Genomic DNA, 27,764 nt, shown 5'->3' with positions numbered 1-27,764 from the left:
GATGGGTATTAAAGAAATAAAGATGAACAATAATCACTATGTTGGGATAATAAAGGAACAAATAACTGAAGGTGACGAGACAAGGTAGAGGCTATGTAGACTTTAAGAATCAGTGTTTTAAAAAAGGTATAAGACTAAAGAAACAGACAGGAGTAAGCATATGCTTTTGTCATTAACAGAAAGAAGAAACTTCAAAAGAGAGGTTATCTGGGGCATAAAGAATGAAAAAGTCATTCTGGGACAAGCTAAAATTTAGTAAGTAAAAAAGATACCCAGATATGTATCAAAAAATAAAATAAATATAGGTCTGAAACTTGGGTTAAAGAAATAGGTCATTTGGCGTGTGTTGATATAGAGTTGATAGCAGAAGTCATGGATGTAGCAAAGAATACAGAAGAGGGCCACAGCCGATGCATCCAAGATAACCTGCTGGAGGAGAGGAGATGAGTGTTCACAGAAATTGGCAGAACACCTATCAAAGTATACACCAAAGATGAACAGAATTTCAAAACAGGTAATGTGAACAAGAGTGTCAAATGTTACAGAAAAAAAAGGGAGAGAATAAAGACTCTGCAATTAGTACAACACTGAGAAACATTGGATGGCACTGAGAGAGGGGTTAGAAAGGAAAAGCAAGAACTTCTCTAATTATTCCACATGCACAAGCTCGTCCGGATACACACAAATCCCTTTAAAAATTAAAGTCAGATCAGCAAACCAGCAAAAGTAATAATAATAATAATATTTATAAGCTTTTACCTTCTTGTGATTCTTGTAAACATTTCTGTGGGCAAATCCCTTTCCACAAAGCTTGCATTTGTAAGGTTTATCTTCACTGTGTATTACTTTGTGAGCACCCACTTGATCAAGCCTCTTGAAAGATTTATTACAAATCTCACAATTATAGGGTCGCTTTTCTGTGAAAAATGAGTGGAGACAATCTCACATCTATATAAAGGTAAAGGATAAAAAGGGAAACAGCCTTACCTTATATTGCTTCTTATGGATAAATCAACCGAAACATGATTCAAACAACTGAAAAAATCTACACCAATTCATTTCTATTAGACATGTGACCCTACTTACAAAAGAAATATGAGCTTGTTATTTCAGACACTCATTTTTGTAGACTAAATGTATAAAGTAACTTAGATGTAAGGATGAAGTTCAAATTCAAGGAAAAAATCCTACTTCCAGATGAAAAATGTGCTGATAGGTATGAGTTTAAACCAAGGTCACAACTCCAAATGCTAAGAGTGGTCTGAAAGTGATAAAAGTAAATGACAGACCTACCTCCTACTTGAGCAAGTGGAACTCATATAGGCAGAGCTTCAATTCTCAACAGAAACTACACACCTAGGTTGTTGTATAAAATCCATATTTATGCAACATTAATGTAATGTTGACCACTAGATATGAAAACTGCTGTTTGTTTCAAACAAAGCATATCTGAAGGCCATCAGTTTTTGATCTCTTATTTTCATCTGCCAAAATATCTATGGCCATCACCAAACAAAGTAGATATGTAAAAACATTCTAACCTCAATGGCCTTAAATTATAGATGTTCCAAACTCTAGGAGACTTCTTAAACCAAAACTTATTTTCAGACCTTATTCTTTTTAATCTGCATAACAGACCCATTGCTCAAACTTGCTTAAAATGAAACTACAGCTTTAAAAACCTATATTCTCAAAATGTATTTATAAAATTCTCATTAACATTTATTAGTACCTTAGTGAGAATCTGAAAGTATCCATAAATGCAGAAACGATAATAGTTGAATCCCTCCTAAAAGTCAGACCCCTGCTAGCACAGTACATAATGATATCATTTAATCTTCACAGCAATTCCGAAAGGTAGGACCCTTTTCACAAATAAAGAACAGAATCTAAGGCTCCAGGAAGAGTACATAATAAATTAAATGGTGATTCTGAAGAGCTTTGATATCACTTTGTCCAATCGCTTTGGCTTTATAAATAAACTGAGGTCTAGAGAGGCTAAGTAACTTGTTCAAAATCACAGGGCTAGTTACTGGCCAACCTTGAACTAAGAGCCAGGTCTCCTGATTACTATTCTCAGAGCTCCTGAAAAGGACAAAGTGAATATTTTGTAGTGACTTCAATATAAATGAACAAATATGTATTTTACCTGAGTGAGTGATCATATGACGTTTTAGCTGATTAGCTGAAATAAATTTCTTCATACATTCTTGACAATCAAATATCTCATGAATCTGCAAAAGGTTAAGTTGACAGTTAGGTCAACTGTCAATGCCAAATAAATTATATACAACTCAAGTAAAAAGATAAACATGTGGATAGATGCTACTGCAATCTCTCTATATTATAATTCAGCTCTACTTTGTTCATACTATCATATATAAGTTGAAAATGCAATGTACATGTTACGTAATAAAAACAAACAATTAAAAGAAAATACAAGACTGCAGCACACTATTTAAATATGCAGTATAGCTGGCCTATTTAGTGCATATTAAATTTCTACACTCTGCAAAAAGTTATACATAATTGACATGATATATACCATTTGTGCATTTGTTATGCACAAATTTAGATTTGGAAATATAGAAACTGTAGGTGATAATATTCCCTTTATAATAGTTAAACTAGTTAAATTTTAAGTGTATATAACAGAACAAAACATGAATTATCAAGGAAGACAAGAAGATATGATTCTGAAAAACATTTAGCTCAAAGTAAAATTCTTTCATGATAGGAAGACCACAATGAAAAGAAAAGATCAAAAACCATAATAAGTAAGGAACATAACTTTAGCAAACAGCTGGCTAAATAAGTATTTCAACTGAATATTAACTTTAGTTTTTTCTCTCCCAGACACTAAATCAGATAAATTGTATAGGTGGTATGAAAAGTAGACGCCAGTTTATTATCAGAAATAATGCACAAAGTTCTTAAGAAGAATGTATTGCAAGAAGCCTTATATTAGAAACGTTGAGGGGCACCTGGGTGGCTCAGCCGGTTAAGCCTCTGACTTCGACTCAGGTCATGATCTCACGGTTCGTGGGTTCGAGCCCCGCGTCGGGCTCTGTGCTGACAGCTAGCTCAGAGCCTGGAGCCTGTTTCAGATTCTGTGTCTCCCTCTCTCTCTGACCCTTCCCTGTTCACACTCTCTCTCTCTCTCAGAAATAATTAAAAATATTAAAAAAAAAAAAAAGAAAAGAAACGATCCCTCCCAGCAAACAAGAGCATTACATTGTTTTACTGAAGATTCTAAAATAGTTTTGGTGACGTTATGTTTCTATTTCAACCTTATTAAAGGTAAAGCCCACAATACAAAACACCAGCAAAGCAAAGGCCCTTGTGCAGAAAGACAAGGTGCTGTGATTATCCCTGCAGAATAACTAGGGCCACTGCAGAGTGAAGTCAAAGCAGAGAGCCAAGAACTGAGTGAGTCAAGGGTAGAAGACTCGGGTATGCTGGTAATTGGCTCCCTCCATCTAAGTGGCCATGGGAGAACTCAAAACAGAGAGAGTGAAAAGACGGGACAAGGCAGGAAAACAAAAGATAGGGAAAATGACCAGGTCTGACGTCTGTAGCCTGGGCCTTAATTCGATGCCCAACCACATGGCAGGTCTGAGGCTGTTAACCCCCTTCTGCCTTTGTCAGATCTGATTCTTGGTGAGTCAGAAAACTCAGTTGGGAAAAGGACAGAAAATGCAGATAAACAAGGCAGAAGCAGAATGGTGGTTTTACACTGACTTACACCTCTGCTTACATGCAATGTCATCTATTCTTAATTAGTGAATATATGGAGTCCAGAGCATTCTATCATTCCTTGGACAAAAAATGTGGGATACGCTCAAGTACTCAGAAGTAGGTACTACACAGTTCAGAAGAAAAACTTTAAGCCTGAGCCATTTTAAAGACAGCCTGTTCAATCATCAAAGACCTTCACATGGCTTTGGTTCAACACCTATGTTTAAGGAGGAATGGTATTATGTGTAATGTTTAATTAAACGTACTAAGAAGAGATTTATCTTCTTAAACTCTATGTTTCTGTAATATATGTCTTTTTTAATAATAACATACCCCAAAAAAGATGATGTGCTTTCTGAGCCATACACAAATGAAAATATATTTAATTTTCATTTTTAATATAAAACTTATATTCATGTATACAATTTTAAAAATTGTTCATCCACATATAAAGTGTTAAATGTTAAATAAAATACTTCAGAATAGTATCCATATTTGTTCACTTCTTAACTCTCCTGGCTTCTAAAACATGAAATACCTCTTAAAGGTTCAGTTGAATTAATTTTCCATAATTATAAAATAGAATATTCACTGTACATTAAAGCATTTTTGCACTGACTATGTTATTTGTAGTGGAAAATTCAGGCCAGAGCTATTTTCAAAAATCCTAAAAAAGTTTAATAAAACAAAGTTGGTAATACTATTTATTTATGCCTAATGACAAAGCATAATTTTCAAAATGTCCAGCTTACTAGTTGATATGGAGCATAATAAATTACAATTTTGAAGTCCCTAATTAAATAATATTCAAGAAGGGTTATAATATATCTTATCGTAACATAAAATAGTATACAGTAATGTAAGATACTATTCTAGACTATTATGTAATTTGACATATTCATACATGTCATTCATATTTAACCTTGCTCTACTGGCAAGGTTAAATACTGCAACCAAACTATTAGACATTCAACAAACCAAACTATTAAGAACAGAGTCAGAAATGGAAGTCAACAAAAGCTGTCTATGGATTCAGAAAGGCTAAGTTAGAGGAGTTATGCTGTAATGAAGGAAGTGCTGCACTGAGCTAATAAGTTATTAACATTTTTCAGAGATAACTTGGGTGCTGTGTTCTACCATCACCAAGTAATATTTGGCTCTACCAAGATATTCCTTGGGGAAAAGGTTCTTATATTATGAAGAAAATAAATGGAAAAAAGAACATTTTTCAGAAAAAGATCCTACAAGCAACTTTCCTGAAATGCTCTGTTTGGTACAATTTTTAATCTGGTAAAATATCTTAAATTTCAAGTTCTTAAGATTTAAATTGACCAGGGAAAAAAAATCATAGAATTATACAAGTAAGAAGGTGTTTAGAAAATATCTACTATAATGGATTTCATCGTTTTGCCTCAGACTAGGATTCTGCTTCAGAAGCCATAAGGACGAAGTAAGCAATGCAAGTACTAAAATTAGAATGTTACAGTGAAGACTAGCATGGTCCATGCACAAGAATTATATGCAAATTCTTGACGTGTTCTGTATTTTTAAACAATCCGATTAGAAAACCATTTGGAAATTGAAAAAAACGTTTCATGGAACTTAGAGAAAAAATTAAAAAGCATGAACCCATTCCAAGTCATATTTAATAAGAGAGAGAATAGAGGACCAATGTTACATGGAGTGTTGGGGATAGAAGACGGCACCCACTGTCCTCACGCTCAGTCCACCGATTGTTCCATTACGTCCCCCGAGGATCAAAATCACCCAATATATAAATTACAATCTGGGTCATCTTTTTTAGATTTTACAGATTAAACCCACAGCAAATGGGGTTTATATTATATTTACAATATAACATAATATTATAAATACACAAAACTATATGTTTCCATCAAATATGTAGTATTTCCTGAACAAACAGCAACTAAAAAAGTTTGAAACCAGGGTAAGGTGTTATAGAACTGTCAGACTGAATGTCATGTGAATTTTAAAGCCCATCAGGTTACTTTGGAATATATCTATATACAAATAAAGAGATAAATTCATTTTGTAAACCACAAGAAAAGTAAAATTTTACATTCACTAGTACTGTGTACTCTCTTCTTCAATAGTAAATCACTAAAAATATTATATGCTCCTAGATATTCTGAAAAGCAATATGTGAAATTAAAAAACAATCGTTTACCTGTTGATATGATATGATATATGATATGATGCGATATATAATATAATATAATATAATATAATATAATATAATATAATATTAATATAATATAATATGGGTGTTTCAGAATTTGTCATATTTGGAACAAAAATCTAAATTTTATTTTAGCTCTATTCTACTAAAAATTCTATTAACTAGTGCTAATTTTGTTAGGGTTAATAGCCACGGTATATTTTTTAGGTTAAGTTTTCACACTAAAATTTGTAACTTAGCAATAAGTTTTATGTTTATTATAAAATGTATTAAATTTATTTTCTTCTAATATAATCCTTGTTTCTGCTAAGAACACTCTGACATACTTATATATTATTTTTAGTTCTTCAAAATAATGGAGCTCTTGTCTTTGTTTTGCCAGACTTCACTATAATATGCTTCCATTTTAATACCTAAGCGCCATTGCAGAGCTTATTATAAATACACAAAACTATACGTTTCCATCAAATATATAGTATTTCCTGAGCAAACAGCAACTAAAAAAGCTTGAAACCAGGGTAAGGTGTTACAGTGAAAGGCTCAGCTAGACATCTTTGCACTGGCGACATATTTCTCATTCAGAACAGTAAGCAACTCAAAATATACTTTTGCAAGAGTTTACTTTTCTACATATCAGTCTTGCATTTTAGAATATGCTAATATGTAAATTAATGACAAAGCTCTGTCTTTATAAAAAATCAATTAAAAATTTTCATGGCAGTTTCTATAAATGACTAAAAGATCTTACACTCTGAGGAGCGTTACTCTTGATCTTACTGACCTTTCTATGTTCCTGCAGACTTGATGCTGAAGAACACTTTTTATTGCACACTGAACATACGAGCTTTTTCTTAGGATCTCCTAAAATGAAAATAAAATACCATCATGATTTAAATGAGAATATGAGGAGGAGCATCAGATACAATGTTTCTATGTGATATATAATTTCTAAACAGGTATTTCATCTTGTTAACTTAGAACTCAAAATTTTCAGTGTTATAGTTATATCCATTAAACTGGATTTAAACCCCTTCTTTTTAAATTTGAAAAATATTCAGCATGATATACTACTTTCGACATATATAAAATGGGCCTCTTACCTTTCCATAAACTACTGGAGACTTAAAAGAGAAAAAGCACACTTACATGAAAATTTTTAATTGAAATCAATCAAATGTGTTTATAAAAGAAAAAAATTGATTTTATTAATTCATAAGGTGACTTTGCTACTTGTTTTAAATTTTAAGAGAATATTTCATTTAATCATCTGGGTTTTTTAAGATGGAATTTATAGATTATTCTTTCCAGCACCAGATTCCTACACAATCTATGAACATATACTTTCTCATACTAATGTTAAAAAAAAAAAACAGAATAAACCAAAATCAAGTACACTAAAACATTATATCAACATTTGTACTATTATACAAATCAAAACAAGCCCAAAATTTGTCTTTTTACATAGTGATTATATTTATCATAGCTCATTTCATATTTCAAATTTCACAGTGATTATAGAAATGAAGACTCAATAAAACATTTTTTCAAATATGATGTAATAAGAGTATCATCTGCACTACCATAAATTACCACAGAGTGGTTTCTTCAACTTTTAATTAATTGCAAATATACAAACTTGTATGTTTGAAGTAAACAAATATGATGAACCACCATATATCCATCACCTGGCCCCAATAATGACAAATCCATGGCTGTTCTTGCCTCAACCTCAACCCCATCTATACCCCCATATCTCTATTATTTTAAAAAATATCCAAAAGTCATTAAAAAAGTATTATAGAGTGATTTTATTTATTATAGGACTGTATTTATAAAAGAAAAATACTTTTAGAAAAAGAAACGTATGGATTTGCTATTCAAGAAAAACTTTCAGAAAAAGAAAAGCATGGATTTGTTCTTACTTATTTCATAAAATGCACTATTTTTAGCATGCTAATACTACAGCCAAGAAAACTTTTCATAGTGATTGACAAATAATATGGCTAGTAAAGGAGGAAATTCTCCCCAGCAAAATGAGTAACTCTATACCTACAGATTACACACACGGGGTGTCATGATAGACGAATATTCCTTCTTTTCTAGCTTCCACTAGCTGGCATTTCCCTCCTTCAACTCATAATCTTTTGTTGTTCTGTCTTATCCCTCATACCAGCTGCTCCTTGAGACTAGACCCTATCCTTTCCCTGAGGGAGAGAAGAAAGAACTGAGACATTCTCAACCACTCGTCTTACTGTATCCTCATTTTCTTGCTACTGTCCCTCCAGCCGGAATCACAGGCAATACACCATACCCCCATCCTTAGTCTCCAAACTTTTCTCGCCTCCTCATGTCTTCTACTCCTCATCCTAGAATAGGAATCCAAGCTCTTTTGAGGGGAAAAAAAAAAACTATTTCAAATTTTTTGAGAGAGAAAGAGTGAGTGTGTGCAAGCAAGGGAGGGGCAGAGGGAGGGACAGAGGAGGAGGAAGGACAGAATGCCAAGCGGGCTCTATCTTACGACCATGAGATTATGACCTGAGCTGAAATCAAGAGTTGGACGCCTAACCAACTAAGCCACCCAGGTGCCCCAAGAAAAAAAATATTTTAAAAATTCATAACAATTTTCTTGAGAGTGCAGACAAATGTAATCACCTAAATACAAAATCTCTTGGCTTTAGCATCCATGGAATCTAAACAAAAGAAAAAAAATGGAAGTGGGTTCAGGAAGTCAGGCCATTCATTCTCTGTTTCTTCCTGGGTAACTAAGAAGGTCTTCATCACTCTACCAGCTTCCCTAGGTTGAAGGACACAGTACCTACAAAGCCATAACTAGACTATATACCATTTTAGTTTTGCTATATTCAGGTTAAGCCTGATTTTTTTTTTTTTTACTTTCAGATTCAACTTTCAAAAACATTCAGGAGCACATTATTTACAACAGTAGGAGATGTGTGAGAAATTAATGCAACCCTACTGAATACAGTCACCCAAGTACTGCAAGTTTCAATATAATGTGGGTTAAGTATGCTCCCAGGTGTAGAAGGTTCTACAACCATATGTATGAACACTGCTTTACTTGCTATTCTGATGTAGAATATTCTTTCTCCAAATGTCTATGCATCTCACAGAAGAAAAGGGAGAGGTAAGAGAGGGGCTGTATATGAGAGACAGATTGTATGCCAATCTCAACAAAAAGTATGCATTGTGAGCTCTGGCTAATATTATACGTTCCATATTTTGTATGTTTCCACAAGCGAGAAAATTTTTTTAATTCCTTTTATAAATTATTTCCTACAAAGTCAATATGAGTTTCCAGAATCAGTAATATTGTCATATCCAAGGCCAATTACAAGAAGTCTCAGAGAAATGAGGCTTCTAGCACAGCCTGAAGACCCACATGCTCAATAACAAGAATGAGAGTTTCCAGAGTTTCAGTATGCATCTGGTTTTTTACTTAGTTCAGCAAAGTTAACTTTAAAGTGACATGAAAGATTTGTTATAATACATTGCAGACAAAGATGGAGAAAATTAAGAACAGCATTTTAAACATAACAGCTTAAAAAAATCTATGAAGACAGGTCTATCAAAAAGTTATGCTTGCCTTCTGTAAGCATAGGGAAGGCCCAAGTTTAATGAATTCAGGAAAATGCCATTCTCCCTAAATCAGCCATATAGTCTTCAAAAGGAAAGAAAGAAATCAGAACAATGTAAAGTCCTACTGATATCATCCTAAGGCTATATTTTGCATGGGCATACTTTCTACTACCCAGAACTTTCATAGACAGCTTATCCTTAATCTGTAGCCCAAATAATGATGCAAAATAGGAGCCAGCAGACACACTCATACTAGCTTCTATAACTTTAACATTAAAGGAGATACTTTTTGGACAATGAACAAACATAGGCTACAGAAGCTGAGTACTGATTATCCTGTTCTCCTGAATGTGGGAATAAACAAGATGGGAGAAGAGAAATCCACTTTCCTCATGTCCAGAAAGACATCTTTCCACACATTTCCCAGAAGCCAAGCACAAATGTAAACACATGAGAAAAGTATAGTCACAGAAGGATGTGAGGAGTTCCATGAACCTCAGCCTCTTTTAAGGAAAAGACACTGAGGAAGTGAAAAGTTAACTAACTGATGATACCGCCATCTGTTCAACTCAGTGCAACAGATTCGATCCCTAAACCAAAATACATTTACCATGTGCTAAACAAATAAAATCTAAGTGGCAGTCAAAATTTATACATGTTTTATTGTTTAGCTGGCCATTAGAAGGCATTCAAATAGTATCTGCTTTATTAATCCCAATACATTCAATTCCCGTGTCAAAATGCAGTAATTTTCTCCAATATGAGAGAAATATAAATTAAAAAATAGAATTTTACTACTAAATTTTAAGGCACAAGAGCATCATTTAATAGTTTTAAAATACATCTACTAAAAAAAATTTCATATTTCACATTCAAATTGTTATTTAAAGACATTAATTCTTAATACACCTGACTACCAGACTCAAGTAGATTCTACCCTAGGTTTCCAGTTATGGTTGATTCGGACATACAAAAATGAAAAATACTGCTGAAACCAACTTAAAAAAGAAATAGTGTTCAGAGAAAGAAAATAGTCCACTGCCAGAGCTCCACATCTGTGTGAGCACAATGTTAAAGCAAGCTCTCTACTCGAGAGCAAGAATTAAAAACAGATCACGGCAGCCTGGGGAGAGGAAGCCCCTTTAAAAACGACCCTCCAGTGACTTCTCACCAGCATGGACATTTTCCTGGTGTCTTCTGAGGGCATCCTTGCTCTTCAGCCTCTTTCCACAGTTGTCGGCCTTGCACACAAACCTGGCATCCCCACGGCAAGTCTCCTGGTGCTGCTCAAAACTGCAAAACAACCAGAAGGGAACGGGGAAAAGAAGTGGTGAAGATGTATCTTATAAAGTCTAACAGCACAGAGGCTGCTTTTGCAGTGCATGGTCTCTAGTAGAGTTTCCAGGTCAATGCATGCATTACCTGGGCAGGTAAAAAGGAAAGCACTTATCCTGTAGCATGTGATACTTAATTACTAAGAAGCATAAAAAAGCATGCCTGCCAAAAATGACCCACAATTACATAACAGCCGTGTGATAACTCAGACACAAAACCTCGATGCTGAATTGAAGGAAGAATTGCAAACGGAGCACTGGAAACTTCGTGAAGAATCCTTCAGACTGGTTTTTGCCGTGCACTGAAGAATGCTGAGGGAGAAATAGAAAAAAAAAGAAAAAGAAAAAGAAATAAAAACTGGAAGTGTACGACAAAAACTTATGAAAAGTATCTCTACTTTAAATAAAATCCTGTTGGTGATCTCTGTTTTCATTTTGTCTTTTACCCTTTTAAATTTTTTGGTAGTACCTAGTTTAATGATAAGACCCAGCTCAGCAAAAGTATCTATGGTGGAGATGCAATAAAAGCTAGCAGGAATGCAGTTTTAACATCTATTTTCTAAAAAGTATATAGCCCGTACTTGTTTTTTTTTTCCAAGAGCCTATAACAGAATTTCCAAATGTTTAATCTCTTGCTAGTATAAATTTTTTAAGATTTGAGCAGAAATTTTTCATCTCAAATTTCACAAGCAAAAGTAGTTGCAATATAATATATGAAAATAGTCAATATGGAAGATTTCTTGATCATATTCAAGGTGACATTCTTGAAAAAAAAATATACATATCTACTTTCTCACTTTTAATAATTAATGATGCTGTAAAATATTTAAGTAAAAAGATAAATTTATATGCTGTTAATATAAAGAGTCAAAATAATAAAAGGTACAGAGCACCATATGGGATCATTTAATTTATCTTCATGTGAGAGCCTATATTTATTCATCTTTAAATTATTCCTACTAAATTGTTATAAAATAAACACTGCTTCCCAAAATGTCCCGTATTCTTTATACTCTGAACTCTCTTCATTTCTTAAACTCTTCTTTTACTGATTTCAGAGGGAATATCAAATGCAGACAACTGAAACTTGATCTGTGACCTCAGAGCACTAAATTATGCATAACTGAATTTCAGATTAGTAAATCAATGAGCTTGATATTTAATGGCAAGTAAATAAATTGACAAGGACTTATTAGCATAAATAACGTTTACTTGTTGAAAGTTCATAATCAGAATGTTTCAAAAATCAACATATTATCCTAAGAAAAGATAAGTTAATGACAATGACAATATAGAATGCTTACTTTCTTCCCTACCCCATCTCCATCTCACACACACACACACACACACACACACACACACACACACACAACTATAAAACAAATCAAATGGAATAGATTTTTAAAAAGTGTTAGCTTATAATTTTAAAGATATTCTTTGCTGTACGCACTGTCTTTGCAAAGCCTGCTTAACTGGGAATTTCTTCCCACAGTTCTTGCACTTAAATTCTTTCTCCTCTGTAGGTTTCTGGTGCAATGTCTGAAGATGCTCGGCAAGAATTTCCTCACTGGTAAAACTCGAGTCACACTGGGGACAAGCATAGTCCTCTTTACAGCCAAGGCAATCTGTACATTTAAAAGGAAACAGATTCATAAGACAAAAATTAAGGTCCAAGAGCTGTTCAGTTATATCCTCATTTTAAAATCAAAATTAATTGTGTTTAATAGTATCAGAAGAGTAAATTCTTATTATCTCTCTGAGTATTATTAATATTGTCCATGAAAAATAATAGGAAGTGTTACTAGAAGCAAATACATTCTCTTTTAATTCACTTCACTGGTGTTTCAGCAAATTAATACAAAATCAAAATCAATTTTTAATTTACCCTATGATGTTAACTTTTCACATCAAAGAGTTATTACAAATGTTGAATGAGAAAGCTAAAGTTTTCCCTGAAACAGGTCATCTTGAGTTCACTGAGTGCACAAAGAGAAAAAATCCAACCAAGGCACACTATGTGGAATTACCAATGGGAATCTCATGTACATGTTAAAGAGACCAAGGCCATAAAGACAGCACTCATTGGCAGGTGCAGGGAGGCTTCACTGTCTCCCCGGCTCGTCAATCCCTATGGACTTGTCATGGCTCCACTCAAATTGCTCAAAGTGTGCTATTTACATCACTTTTTTCCTGATTATTAAATAAGATTAGATTTAGAAAATTCAGAAAATATAAAGAAAGTAAAAATTACCAATAATTCCAATACCAATAAAGAGACAACCACTTAATACAGTCTCAAGCCTGATCTGTCTTTTGTCCATTCATATTTTATGCAGTCTAAGAATAACTACAGTCATGATCATACTGTATATTCAATTTCATCTGTTACTCTTTTTTTTCCATTTAACAGTTTCCCAGGTCAAATTAAAAAAAAAAAAAACATAAGGTACCATATTTATTTACCAAACTCTCTATTGTTTGACATTGGAGTGGATTATTTGTTTCATTTGACATTTGAGTGGATTATTGTTTCTTTTTGCTGGTGGTTTGGTGGTTCTGTTTGTGTTCTGGGCTTTTTTGGAGGGAGGGAGGAGTGCTTTTATTAAATAAAAACTGATTTCTAAAATAAAAATAGCAATAATGTATGTACCTGATTCATATGTTTTAAAAATATGTTTAAGTTTCTATTGATTATTTTTTAAAAAGTGAAAACAATTTGGAATTCGATATTTGTTACCTAAAGAAAACTCAGAGTGATAATAGATAAGCAGGAGACCCATTTTTAAGCTAAAGTAGTGGACACAGTAATAATATGCTCTGGGTGTGCGGGGAAACCTTAAGAAATAAATATAAAAAGTACAGTGTAGGGAATGTAGTCAATAATATTGTAATTCACATAGAAAAGTAAATATTCCCCCAAAAGAAAATACAGAATAATACAGAAATAATCCCCATTACTCAAAGTCTGAAATTTGAAACAGCAAAATACATGTTTGAAAGATAGAACAGAAAGCCTGCCCTCATCTTTCCCTTAAGTAATCCAACTAATATAAAGAAAGAGAAGCATAAGTTAGCAATGCTAGGAATGCTTATACTTTCTCAACATATAGTTGGAGTAGAAAATTCATATGAAAGACATTACACTACCATGGTGACTAGAGAAACCAGCATCATTTCTTGAAGCAGCTTTGCTAAACAAAATTAAAAAAATAGTCTATGGTAAATTTCAACCTATTACAAAATATGAATTCCTGTAACATCATTCATGTTTCCTTCAGACACCATCAGGAATAAAACACAACATAATAGAAACAAGCCTCAATAATAATTGATTATTCCCCAGCAGATGGCAAACAAGCGACATCTCTGGATTGCAGGGACTGATCTAATAGGTTAGACCTACTGTCAACACACATTTTTGGTTACCCAACTGGAACAACCTAACAATCCTGCAGGCTTCTATGATCAGAACAGAAAGCGATTTCCAGAAGTTCCAGATTCTCAAAGGATCTCAAACAAGAGGGAGGCCCAGAAATAGTCCATGAGCATCCAGCAGCGCCCTCTTGCACACCTCTGTGCTTGCCTTTCTCCATGTGCAGGTGAGAAAGTAAAGTCTCCAAGAGTTAGTGACTTGCCCAGTACAAGACTGATGAGTGGCACATGCAGGACTGGAGCACAAAACTCCTCCTTCCTAGCCAACCCGCTGTACCAGTGAGAGCAGTGAGAGTCAGGAACTGGCGCTGACCTTGGCAGCTCTACAGGGCACAGGGATCACCCACACCCAGCATTCTGCTCCTGCTAGAAGAAAGATGGGCTTACAGCTGGATACTCTCTCTGAGTAGTTTTGACAAAAGCTAACTTTATTTTGAGAACACCCTATTATAATGCAACTATAACTCAACTGCAGTTCAAACTTCCTACAACTTCCATTCTCTCAGATCACCAGTTAGAGGCAATACCTTTTCTGCCAGCTGTTGATTGTCCTTTAGAATTTTTAACTTCCCCTTCTTTGATCATTGTTATAATTTGCTGTTCTTCCTCATCGGCCTCCATGTCACTGTCCAGGTAGCCAATCAGAAGTTCTGTATCTGTTTCTATATCTTCAATTGCCAAATAGAAAATGTTTTCTCCTTCCTGAGACAAAATTAACAAAAAAATATGCTGTTGTATGACAAATATATCTCGATAATTTTTTTAAAATGTTGAACCATTTATTTCTAATAATAATTAAGAAACCATTTTAAGATACATTGAGTGTCATGTTCTCTTTAAAGTTACTATTCTTTTTTTGTATATATCTCCAACATACCCAGATACTGAAAAAGGAAACTGACAATATTCAGTCACCCAGCAAATAAAGTAAAAATATATATTACAGATAGTGACATTTATATATATCAAATTAAAGGGTAATTACTTAAATTTCTAAAAGCTAATTTCATATCGTTAATTTGCCTCATGTCATAACATTTTGAGGAGGCCTGTAAATGCAGCAAAAAAAAAAGTGTTTTAAGTAATGGTGTCATTTCTGCACAGAGAGCAATGAGATATCAATGATCTAACTATGATTAATATTACATTCAAACCTGGAAGAAAGAAAAAACTTTTAAGTTATAACATAAGCCAGAGGAACTGCAAATGAACCCTGAAAGAACTTCCAAAACCTTAAACCAGAAATAGAAAAAAAGATCAGATGGGGTGCCTGGGTGGCTCAGTCGGTTAAACGTTCGACTCTTGATTCCAGCTCAGGTCGTGATCTCACGGTACGTGGATTCGAGCCCTTAGTCAGGCTCTGTGCTGACAGTGGAGAGCGTGTTTGGGATTATCTCTCTCCCTCTCTCTCTTTCTCTCTCTCTCTGCACCTCCCCCGCTCATGCTCCCTTGCCCCGCTCTCTCTTTCCCTCTCAAAATAAATAAATAAACTTAAAAAAAGAAAAGACAAAGAAAAGAAAAAAGACCAGTCACCTGGGAAGTTCAAAGCATTGACTGAATCATCATGTGTACTTAAATCCCACTAAAATCACAGGAGAGAGAAGAAAAGAAAACAAGTTCCAGTATCAACACATCAAATTTTTTTAGAAAATTCTAGGAGATCAGAAATCAGGGTACAAGTGATAGATAATTTCTGCATAAGAAATCTCAACCCATAACAGCAAAGAAAAATACTACAAAGAAGAAACTATTTCCCAAGGAAACCCTGGAGAAACTTCACACTTGGAATGAACTGGTACAAAAAGCCCCTCTGGGCCTTCGGCCAATCACCAGGGAAGCCAGAACTGGGGCTGCTTAGCTCGCTGTCCCCAAGAGAAACACCCAGAATTGCTGTCTTTTACATAGCTGAGGATTTGTTCTGGGACGGCTCTTACTTTGGCTGCTGAGGATAAAGAGAAGCAAAGCATAGTCTGAATTTATTGAACCTTGGTGGTAGACAAAGGGAGGAGAGGACAAGGACAGTAAGCTCCACCAAGGGATGGAATTTAGTATGGGACAGAACACAGAACAAAGCCTTCTCTGCTTTGGCATTATCACCACCGCATTCGTGTTAAGCAAGAGGAGACAGGAGGGGGAAGAGGTAAGGTGAGCCAGAGAAGGGAGACTGGAGGAAGAGGAATGTGTAACATATGTAAGTGTGTATGTGTATATTATGTACACACAAGCAGAACCCCTGTGAAAAGATGGAAAAATATGCAGCAAACTGTTACACAGTTATCCTTTGGAGGCTGGGAGAAAGAGTAGTTTATATTCCATACTGTTTTCGGTTTTATTTTGTTTTGTTTTGTTTTTTACAACAAACCAAATCTTTGTAATGTTTAAAACCATATGTGTGTGTGTGTGTGTGTGTGTGTGTGTGATGATCACATGTCACTATTGGGCAAGAAAGGTTTGATTCAAAACTTCAAAATACTGAAGCAAATCTAACCATCAGCTACAGTTAGTTAAAGGAAGTTTCTAAAATATTTACAGCATCCTTGTAATTTTTTTTAAATTTTAAACCTCCAGAAACCTAAAGTGATTTCTAATTAAAAACACAATTAACTTCTATATAATTGTTACTCTTTGTGCAATAAAATAAACAAAAAAAAACTATGCAGACACTCAGCAAAAGGTCTCTTTTTAAACAAACTCAGAAGTGGTAATTTCGAGGGTTTGGAAACCACTTGCTAATAGCTACTCAAAGCAACAAAGGACTCACCTAATGAAGATTTCAGAACACAGTCATAAATTTTAGTTCTTATCTGATCAATATCCAAGAAATTTAATTGAAGCAACTTTCCAGAATATTAATAATCAATTTTGTGATGGCCTTCATAGCACCAAGAAAAATATCATTTTTAATTTTAAAACATGGTAACATTAATTTAACCCTCAATCATAAGACACAGCACACCATCCAAGGGCTCCATAATAAAAGAAAATTTTAATATACCAGTTAAAACCTTGATTTAATAAAGGATCAACTACATGTTTTGTCTATATGCCAAAAATATGGTAAGTAGATGAATGTCATTACAAGTATTACTCCAATCCATTTATTTAATAGATAGGTAGATAGACAGATAGATAGATAGATAGATAGATAGATAGATAGATAGATAGATAGACAGATAGCTTCTTTCTACATATAATTCCTACCAGTGCCCAGCCCAATTTGCTGCCACAGTAGTTTTGATAAGTATCCTCTTAAATTGTTCTTTATCTACACTTCACTAAGTTAATCACAACTCTTCATTATATTGTTCTCCTTCTTCAAGACCTCCCATTGATAGACCCTGCCACATTCCTAATCTCTGGAGCTCTCTTGGGCTCTTGGGGCAATATCCCTTACCTACAGGCTCACCCCAGCCCCAATCTCTTGCCCTTTGGCAAAAAGGATTTAAAGAGTATTGACCCAATGCTCTCAGATTCTAAGCTTGTGCTCCAGCTTTGATGACTGTTTTAATATTTTGATCCTGAATTTTACCTCTTATTATAGCTATTATTTCCCATCATCAGGTATGTGGATTATTCCCCTGAACACAGCTCCCTCCATAAGAGAATCACTCCTTACATCTTAGGGGTTAGTGCCTTCTCTGACTCTGCTGGGGTCTGGGGTCCTGCTTATGGCTCCTGTTATGGGCTCCAGGTGATTTTGCTGAAAACCTGTTACCTGAAAGTAGGCTGTTCAACATGATAATCTGTTCAAAAGCAAATAGTCCTCAGCCAGTGGTTTTCACTTTGTTGAGATACAACATAGAGTGAGTAATTTTACAATCATTAATCAGCACGTGCATTATTGTCCATCATTCTGAGTTTTTGTTTTTAAGGCTTGTTTCATTTTGCTTTATTTGCATATCATTTTAGCTAATTTTTATTTTGAAGTTTATTTATTTGTTTATCTATCTATCTATCTACCTATCTATCTATCTATCTATCTATCTATCATCTATCTATTTAGAGAGACAGTGGAGGAGGGGCAGAGAGGGAGACAGAATCCCAAGCAGTCTCCGCACAGGGCTCGAGCTCACAAACCACGAGCCAAAATTAAGAGTCGGACTCTCAACTAACTGAGCCACATAAGCACCCCTCAACTAATTATTCCTACTGTAAGCTGTTTATAACACCAAAATGTTGCAGCCTAAATGTCCGATAGATAGATAGATAGATAGATAGATAGACAGATAGAGTGCCCCAAAAAGAAAAAGATTATCAACAAACAAGTTAACAGAGTTTTTTTCTAAGTAGAGGTAATTCTAAGTATTTTGCATTAATCTTCTTCTGCTAGTCCATAGAATCAACAAGTGTTACTTTTGTAGTAAAAGAAAATAATCAATAATAAACAAACCTGGTTCCTTGATACCAGAAAGCAGTGCTGCACAGTGACTAAGTAGCACAGGCTTTTTTGGGCTGGCCAAGGTTCAAAGTCTCTTTCTATGATTAATTAGCTGTATGACTATGCAAACAGCTTAATCTCTAGAACCACCAGTTTCTTCATTTGCAAAATGGAGAAAATAATAATGCCTATCTCAAAGGCTAATTGTAAGGATAAAAGTGAGAATATTTCTAAAATCTAGTAAGGTGCCTGGCACAAATGATAAGCAATGGTAGCAGCTATTATTATCATTACTATTATTATCATTATGCAAACCGTGAAAGCCAGTGGCTAAAATATTCACTTTTTTTCAAAACTGATTCAATCCAACTGCCACATAACATTGTTTTGACAATGCTGTTTTTGACTAAATTCCATTTGGCCAAACTGCCCTCAGCCAAAACATAATTCAGTTCCACTGCCTGCCTACCAGAGCTCTGAACTGCTCTGGATTTTTGGTTGTCACACTCTGTTCACTTGTTAACGTACTAAACTATATCTGAACTATATCTAAAGTGGCCAGCCATCTGTTTTGTCTGTGACTGAGGGGTTTCCCAAGACATGGGGTTTTCAGAGCTCAAACTGAAAGAGTCTGAGGCAAAGCAGGAGAGTCAGTCACCCGAATTATACTCATCATGTCCTCCAAATTCTAAACTCCCCCAGTCTCCAGCCACATCTCAGGATTCTCAACATATAGAATGAGTCATGTCTTCAGATATGGTTCCAAAGGCTTATCAAATAGATTCCCATAATCTGAACCCACTTTGTCCTCTCATCTCCAGCTGTCCTTCAAATAAACCTGCCTCCTGATCTTCAGTCCAACTGGTATACTTGCTCTCAGAAAGCACTGAATTCATTCCTGCCGTAGCACAATTGCAAAGCTGCCACCTGGCCTCCTGGTTACAATTTCTTAGTGTCACCTGAGGCACACCTCATTTTCATCCTTCTCCATGAAACCTTCTCTAATCCACTGAATTAGGTTCCAAGAGTTTTCTCCACATAAAATGCCTTAATTTTATTGGTTACTTGTAATTTACTTCTGTGGCTTTTGTCACTTAATTCATATGACCAATAAAATTCTAATACGTGTTGATCTTATCTTCCCAAAGGTAATTTCCTCAAGGCAGCAAACAAGAATTACCATGTATCCCCCACAGCATACACTGTACTCAGAACAACACTTGTTCAACATTTTACGAATAATGAATAGTAAAAGAAAAAAAAAAAAGCTTATATCTACAGAAGAAAAGCACTTACTAGTAAAAAGTTTACTGATATTTTCCTTTATTTACTTTTGGTGGTAGGCCATTACCATAATCCAGATAGTGGTGACTTGAAAGGATTATAGCAGGAAAATAGTGAAGATGGTGAGAAGTAATAAGATTCTGAGTGTGATCTACAGAGAAAGCAGACGTTATTTCCTTTAAGAATATACATGCCGTGTGAGAGAAAAAGAAGGGTTGAGCATGAGTCCAAGGGGATGCAATTTTCCCTCAAGCATTCACAGCTGTTACTCTATTTAATAGTAATTCTTTTTAAGGTTCAAAATAAAACATCAACTACAAATTTTTTTTAAGGTTCAAAATAAAACATCAACTACAAATTTTTGCTTTGAATTTGTATCTTCTTTGGATATGTAAATGTATTTCCATATGGTCCTTCAGTCATGTGCTCAAGAGTATCAGCCAGTTTAGCCGTTTTTTAAATTTAATTACTATTCTTCAACAAATCTGTAAATTAAGAGTCGTTCATAATCCCCAACCAAAAAGATTATTTTTTATATTAAATTATTTGAAAAGCTCTTCCTTTGGACAATCCATTCTTTTTTTTTTTTTTTTTTTAATTTTTTTTTAATGTTTTATTTATTTCTAGGAGAGAGAGAGAGAGACAGCGTGAGCAGGGGAGGGTCAGAGAGAGAGGGAGATACAGACTCTGAAACAGGCTCCAGGCTCTGAGCTGGCAGTCAGCACAGAGCCCGACGCGGGGCTCGAACCCACGAACCGGGAGATCATGACCTAAGCGAAAGTCGGATGCTTAACCGACTAAGCCACCCAGGCGCCCCTGGACAATCCATTCTAATAAGTAAAGTACAAGGGAATGCTGATCTGTTTCTCTGAATGACATAAAAAAAAATGGTGGCTTAGGCTTTATTAGATTCATCATTTTGTTAACATCACATACTATGGAATTCAGATTTAGAGGCAAATTTACACACACAAGAGCTTCTTTGAATATCTTGATTGTCACGATTTTCAAAACAAACACATAATGAAGATAAACAAATCCAGAAAAAAGTAGTAACCTGGCCGGGATGATTCAACAGGAAAGTTGGAGATAGTGCCACGTGGTACGGCTGCTACAGAGCATTGTCTTGAGACAGATGCTCCGCCAAAACTCTAAAGCAGACAAAGAACCACTTCTAATTTCAGAAAGTATAGAAGGTAGTCATATAAATATTTCCGTATTCAACTGTCATGAATTTTGAATAAGTAACTGTATGTATATGGTCTTAAAAAATACCATCATCAATGTCATTATCTCTTTCCATAGGAGTAGCCTACTCATAGCTCACCTGTGTATCTTAGCACACTGGTTGGGAAAGTCCATCACAGGAATCAGTCCATGGGTGATGGAATCAGTCCTGAGGCCAGAGTAAAACCCAGGTCTAGAGAGGAACATGAGCAGGAATTCTGAATGACAGGCTTTCGAACGAGACTAGGAAATGATACTACTTTGCCACTTTCTGACTATGTGGGCATCCTTCCTTATCCCAATGGGGCTCAATTTTCTCATCCATTACACAGAAAAAATTAAACTTACTTATGCCTTAGATCTTACTATTAATTTCTGGTAATTGATTAAGAACACAGAAAACAAATCATAGTATCTCACATCAATACAGATTACATGTACTTTATTTCACCCAATCTTCATTTTAACCTTATGAGGTGTTAATGGAAATGTCAAGTGCATTTCCAAGTACACTGGACAGAGAGATTTTGTTTTGGAATCAGATCGACCTGACTTTGAGATTCTAGTACACAACTTATTAGCCATGTATCCTTAGGAAAAGTTTATCTTAACTTTGCTTAGTCTCAGTTACCTCATTTACAAAATGGGGTCAATAGTTCCTACCTAAAAGAGTTCTTTTGGATTAAAAAATAAGGAATATAGAAAATATGCTTGTAGATAGGAGGCACTTAGGAGATGGTTAGCCTCAGGGTCCATTTCCCATAAGAACTCCTCCACCCAGTATACATTTTACACATGGGAAAATCAAGGCTTAGAGGTGATAAGTAAGTTGTAAAGATAACACTTAGTAAATCCTAGCACCAGTCCTAAACCTAAGGCAAGAACTAGAACCATGAGAAGTGGAATGACAAGGTCAGGAGTGAAGTAGAGTTAGTTAATCTACAATTTCAATTTTACTGGATAAAACATTTCCTAAATGAGCTTAAAATAACCCAGTGCATTTAAGAGCGAAAGGGAATTTGTCCCTATAAAATTTTTTATTCTTTCTGTGTACGTTTCAATGACTCACATAATAATTTTCTTTTTTTGGTCAGATGCTTATTATTTGGTATGTTGCCTCAATCTCATGAACAAGAAAAACTTATATTCTGTTATATACACCTGGTATTAATATACTCTTAGACTAGCCACTTATGCCTTATACAAAGGAAGAACACTTAATTAGCCATCAAGAGATTGCTCTCCTGGCTTTGGCTTTCCCACTCAGCCCTTTCACCTTAGGCAAGTCTCTTATCATCTTTGAAAATCTTTTACTTCCTTTGTAAAATGATGGAGGTAGACTTTATTATCTCATCCCTTCCAGAGCCAGATTCAATCACAAGTGAAATAACATCTTTCCAAAGGGCTAGTTAATGAAGCTAAAGGGAAAGTATGCATCCAGGATGATGTGATCATTGCTGCCCCTCTCCAACTTCACCCTATGTAAAGAAAGGTTGATATGGAATTAAGAGAAACACTGAATTAGGATGTCATTGAAAAGCCGGAATACCCAACCTTGTACAGTTGGGGAAGGAGGCTTCTCCAAAATTACACAGAACAGTGTAAGCCACCACTTGATAAGATTTTACCAATGTAACTACTTCTGTATTGTGGCAATAGCTAGGACCAAAGAGACTCACAATGTCTTCCAGTCTAATTCTTTACAATTCTATCAGTACCAGAAAACATTTACTTCTGGCTGTCTACATCTATCTATTTTTCAAATTTTCTATCTCTTTCCCACATCTAGCATTACTCCCAAACTTCAACTTTCTCTGACAGTTTGCCCACCATCCCTTCTCAGGTACCATGGCCCGCTAGGATAGATTTCATGAACTCCTGCATTTGAGTTGCTACTTCAAAACAGCAAAACTAAGTGTCTCTTATTTTGCAAGGAAATACGATCCTCACTGTGTGCAAATAAATACAACTCTAGAAGAGGTCATGGGTGATTTAGGATTTCAGCTGTGCCTGTCTGTGACTTAACTTGGTTTCTGTTTACTTGTTGGCAGATGGTTGTCCACATGTGGACAATGTAAGAAGAAATCATGGTTGTGACATTGGCAAAGGCACAATTCATTGTATTGAAAAGGTAGTAAGTAGTGAAAATTCAGATTATCCAGCCAAGACAACTAATCACTAATCAACACGATAGGAAATAGTCTTCAAAGTTCTTGAGGTTACAAAGTGAAACTACACCAATGTGGAGGAAAAAAAAGTTTGGACTCCTACTCAATTATCAACAGCAGTAGGAGACAAATGATAAAGGTGGAGAAAAGAAAACGTAATGAGATAGGAGGAATTCCATATTTAATATCTTCTTACTTAATTCTTCTAAAAAAAACCCTGATTCAGTCTCAACCTGTATATCAACATCATTTCTGCAGAGCTCAATATACAAAGCTGAAAGATATTTAAAAAAAAAATCACTTCCACAGTGAAATTTGCAAAGCATGTCTACTAATACTGATCTAACAATAAAGTTAAAAATCTTTAAAAGGAGACATAACTGGGACATCTGAGTGGCTCTATTGGTTAAGCATCTGATGCTTGATTTTGGCTCAGGTCACGATCTCACGGTTCAAGAGATTGAGCCCCACATCAGGCTCTGCGCTAATAGCGTGGAGCTTGCTTAGGAGTCTCTCTCTTCCTCTTTCTTTGCTCCTCTTCCACTCACATACACACACTCTCTCTCTTCCTCTCAAAATAAAAAAACATTTAAAAATATAAAAATACTTATTAAGAAATAAATAAAATAAGACATAACTATAATAGAACATTGCATTCCTATTTATTCACTCCCCTCTGAGGAGGGGAGACTGTACTCCTGTGATGTGGCTCAGAGTGGCATCTGTGGGAGGTGTATACTGTATCAGGTTTGATGAAGTGACTTGTACTGACCCATGAAATGAGACAGGAAGTGAAGTAAGCCATGACCAAGAGAAAGCTTTAAGAGTCATCACATGTTTGGGCCACTGTTCTTTCCCTTCTGCCAGAAAAACACATGTCTCTGGTCAGGGCTGTTCCTTTAGACACCACAGTGCGCCACATGGAACTGAGCAGTGAAGAGTAGCCCATACTTGTGTGGACAATAACTAAATCCTTGTTGCTATAAACCACTAAGACTTTAAGGTTGTTAGAGCAGGCTTCTTGGCAAAAGTTGACCGATACAATGACTTAAGCAAAATAATACTTTTAAAATTATTTTCTTGGTGAGTAAGAAGAAAACATATTGAAATCAAGGAGAATGGTGTGAAGCCCCATACATGTTCTTAAAAATGATAGTTTGGGGCTCCTGGGTGGCTTAGTCCATTAAGCACCCAACTTCGGCTCAGGTCATGATCTCACAGTTTATGGGCTTGAGCTCCACATCGGGCTCTGTGGTGACAGCTCAGAGCCTGGAGCCTGCTTCAGATTCTCTCTCTGCCCTTCCCCTGCTCACATTCTGTCTCTTTCTGTCTCTCAAAATAAATAAACAAACATTAAAATTGTTTAAATAAATAAAATGGTTGAAATATCAATTCTATGATCCCTACTAACACAAACTTTTTCTATTACATTAAAAAAATTTTAATAGGGGCGCCTGGGTGGCTTAGTCGGTTTAGCTTCCGACTTTTGCTTAGGTCATGATCTCGCGGTTCTTGGGTTCGAGCCCCGCGTTGGGCTCTGTGCTGACTGCCAGCTCAGAGCCTGGAGCCTGTTTCAGTCTGTGACTCCCTCTCTCTCTGACCCTCCCCTGCTCACGCTGTCTCTCTCTCTCTCTCTCCTAGAAATAAATAAAAAATATTTAAAAATAAAATAAAATAAAAAAATTTTAATAAATAAAATGGTTGAAATATTAATTCTATGATACATACTAGCACAAACTTTTTCTATTAATTGACCAAGTACTGGTCCATATCACATCAGAAAAACGAATTTCCACCAAATTATATGCCCACACATGCCTCCTTAACTGTCTGTGCTGTCCTCATCAAAGTATTTATTTGCCATCCTGATCTGTATTTATTTGGCTGCATTCCCCAAATGAGCTGTATACTCCATAGGGGAGGGGATTATATCCTCAAATTATATATAAACAATCATTCCCAAAATATTCCTTATTCTAAATGGCATGAGAATTAGCTAGCTAAACAGTCCTCTCCTTCCCCTTGCCTCTTCCTTTCTCCAAAGATCACTTGCTCCCTGAGAGCAGGCACTACGTCATATTCAACTATGTGTGAATCTCAATACCTGACTCAACACCTTACTCTTTGAAGGCTATCCACAAAGGACTTACTGAATTGAACTAAGAGAAAAACAATCGTCATTTCCTTTTGAGTTACTAAGACTGTAAAGGCAAGAGAGTAATTCAGGAAAGTGGCATTTGCTACAAAATGGGTTGGGGAATCAATTTCCCATTCCCGACAAAGTTAGCCAACAATTGAGAGTGTTTCAACCAAGTGGAAATAAGAGAACAGATTAGACAAGCAGATGTGCATCTTGGAAAGAGAACCAGAATCAGGTCAAGCACACCCCACTCAACATACTAAAAGTCAATTCAAAACCACATGAGAGAGACTGAATGTCCATTGAACTCATTTACTGTAGCATATGATGTGCACGGCACTGCAGCACATTCACACTCACAAGAATACCCATACTGCTTCCTGCTCTGCAGGACATTACATGCTCTTGGTGGCAACAGACAAACTGGTTAAATTACAATACGGAGCAACAATGGCCAAGGCAACAGTACAGACAGCAGCAGCTATGGAATGTTTAGAGGCAGTTTCACAAGAGCATTTGAAATTCACTCTGAACCCTGTAAGCTGGATAAGTTTTGGACAAGATAAGATTGAGAGGAAGTGGGCTTTTTAAAATAGGGAACACAACATCAGCAAACTGACAGCACAGCAAAGGGTAGATTAGGTTATGGAAAGAAACAAACAGAGCTGTAACACTGGGTATTACAGAAAAGATGTAGAAAATTAGACTGACAAAGTCACTTTAATATGTGAAGTGACTGAAAACTCAGGTACAGATGAAACATGCCCTGTGAATTGCAGCATTTGAGGAAAATTGTAAGGCAACCACATCAGACTAATGAGACAGAAACAAAACAAAACAAAACAAAACAAAAAGACTGAAAAGTAGAAACATATAAGAAATTTTGTTCATTTGATCAATATGACAGTCTATTTTATGTATCAACTTGACTGGACCACAGGGTGTCCAGATATTGGTTAAACATTATTCTGGGTATATCTATGACAGTGTTTTTAGGTAAGATTAACTTGTGAGTTCATAGGCTGACTATAGGAGCTTGCTCTCCACAAACTGGGTGGGCCTCATCCAATCAATTAAAGGACAGAACAGAAGGATAGAGTGACCCTCTGCTGAGTAAAAGAGAATTCCTCCTCCCTGGCTGCCTCTATAGTGGGACAACAGCTTTCTCCTGCTTTTGAACCTGAGCAGAAACACAGGCTATGTCTCCAGCTTGAGGGCCTTCAGACTTAAACAATTCCCTTGGTTCTCCAGGTTCTTAGGCCTTCAAAATCAGGCTAGAAGTAGAGCATCGGCTCCTCTTGGTCTCCAGTTTGCTGGCTCACCTTGCAGATCTTGGGACTTGTCAACCTCCATAATCATCTGAGCCAATTCTTATATAAAGTCTCTTTATACACACATACCTACACATATACATACATGTCCTATTGATGCTTCTTCTCTGGAGGACCCTGACTAATACAATCAAACTTGAAATTTAAGATGTTTATTATACTGCTACAATATTTGATAAAAAAAAAAACTAAAGTACATTTGAAATAACTTCTAGTCAAGCAAAACATATTAACCTAGATGAAAATGTAACACTGAAACCTACAGTAATTTCAGAGCAATAAACTTTCAATATCAATAGTTTTTAATTCTACTGGGTTTTTTTTTTTTCATTTTAACAAAGACAGAAACACTTCTGATAGAGATAAGTAATTCATCTGAGAAAAAAACTAAGCAAGTGCCAATAGCTAATTAAAACAGACATCATACCCACCACCTAGCCTATAGACTAGGAGTAAGCCATTGATTAACCACCAAAGAAATGGAAAACAACTTGATGAATACAAGGACAGCAAGGAACATGGTGTTATTGGAGTATATAATGGAGAGAGCTGATCTCATCTGGGGTTCAAGGATGGCCTCCTGGCAGTGTGATGACTTTACTCAGATCTACAGGACACAAACAGAGGAATCTAGCAAAGGGAAAAGAGAAAATGCATGTGTTTTGCAAGTGGAAGGAACTCGAATATTTAATAGCTGGGGGAAAAAGAAGAGTACAAGCTGCAAAAAAGGAATGAAAATGAGTGGCTAGGAGGCGGTTTAAGAGAAGCCAAAGGAAGAGAGTGTTTCAAGACGAAGGTATTTGTCAATAACACATAATGCTGCTGAGCAGATCTAGCAGAAGGAGGTCCAAAAGGCCTGGAGTGCTTTAGTGACACAGAGGGCACTGGTGGCCTGAGAGAGAGCCACCAGAAGGCTGAGGGAGGTGGAAGCCAGGTCA

General features: G+C 35.7%; 1 protein-coding gene and 1 pseudogene across 1 annotated transcript in view; one reads left to right on the top strand and one right to left on the bottom strand.

The window, feature by feature from the left end:
* Nucleotides 1-27,764, bottom strand: part of PRDM5 (PR/SET domain 5) — a 209,083-nt gene that overhangs the window by 99,438 nt on the left and 81,881 nt on the right. The window contains exons 4-10 of the mRNA XM_039217772.1: nucleotides 14,826-15,000; nucleotides 12,317-12,491; nucleotides 11,086-11,178; nucleotides 10,704-10,825; nucleotides 6,720-6,799; nucleotides 2,150-2,234; nucleotides 760-917 (exon numbers count right to left, since the gene is read on the bottom strand). Of these exons, the coding sequence (XP_039073703.1) occupies nucleotides 760-917; nucleotides 2,150-2,234; nucleotides 6,720-6,799; nucleotides 10,704-10,825; nucleotides 11,086-11,178; nucleotides 12,317-12,491; nucleotides 14,826-15,000 (888 nt within the window). The remainder of the gene's footprint in view (nucleotides 1-759; nucleotides 918-2,149; nucleotides 2,235-6,719; nucleotides 6,800-10,703; nucleotides 10,826-11,085; nucleotides 11,179-12,316; nucleotides 12,492-14,825; nucleotides 15,001-27,764) is intronic.
* Nucleotides 5,193-5,287, top strand: LOC120220649 (annotated as a pseudogene).

This window comes from Hyaena hyaena, unplaced genomic scaffold (genome assembly GCF_003009895.1).
Source record: "Hyaena hyaena isolate Hyena2069 unplaced genomic scaffold, ASM300989v1 scaffold_716, whole genome shotgun sequence".
Classification (NCBI taxonomy): Eukaryota; Metazoa; Chordata; class Mammalia; order Carnivora; family Hyaenidae; genus Hyaena; species Hyaena hyaena.
The sequence above is the reverse complement of the archived record's forward strand: the minus strand, read 5'-3'. Positions and strand labels throughout refer to the sequence as shown.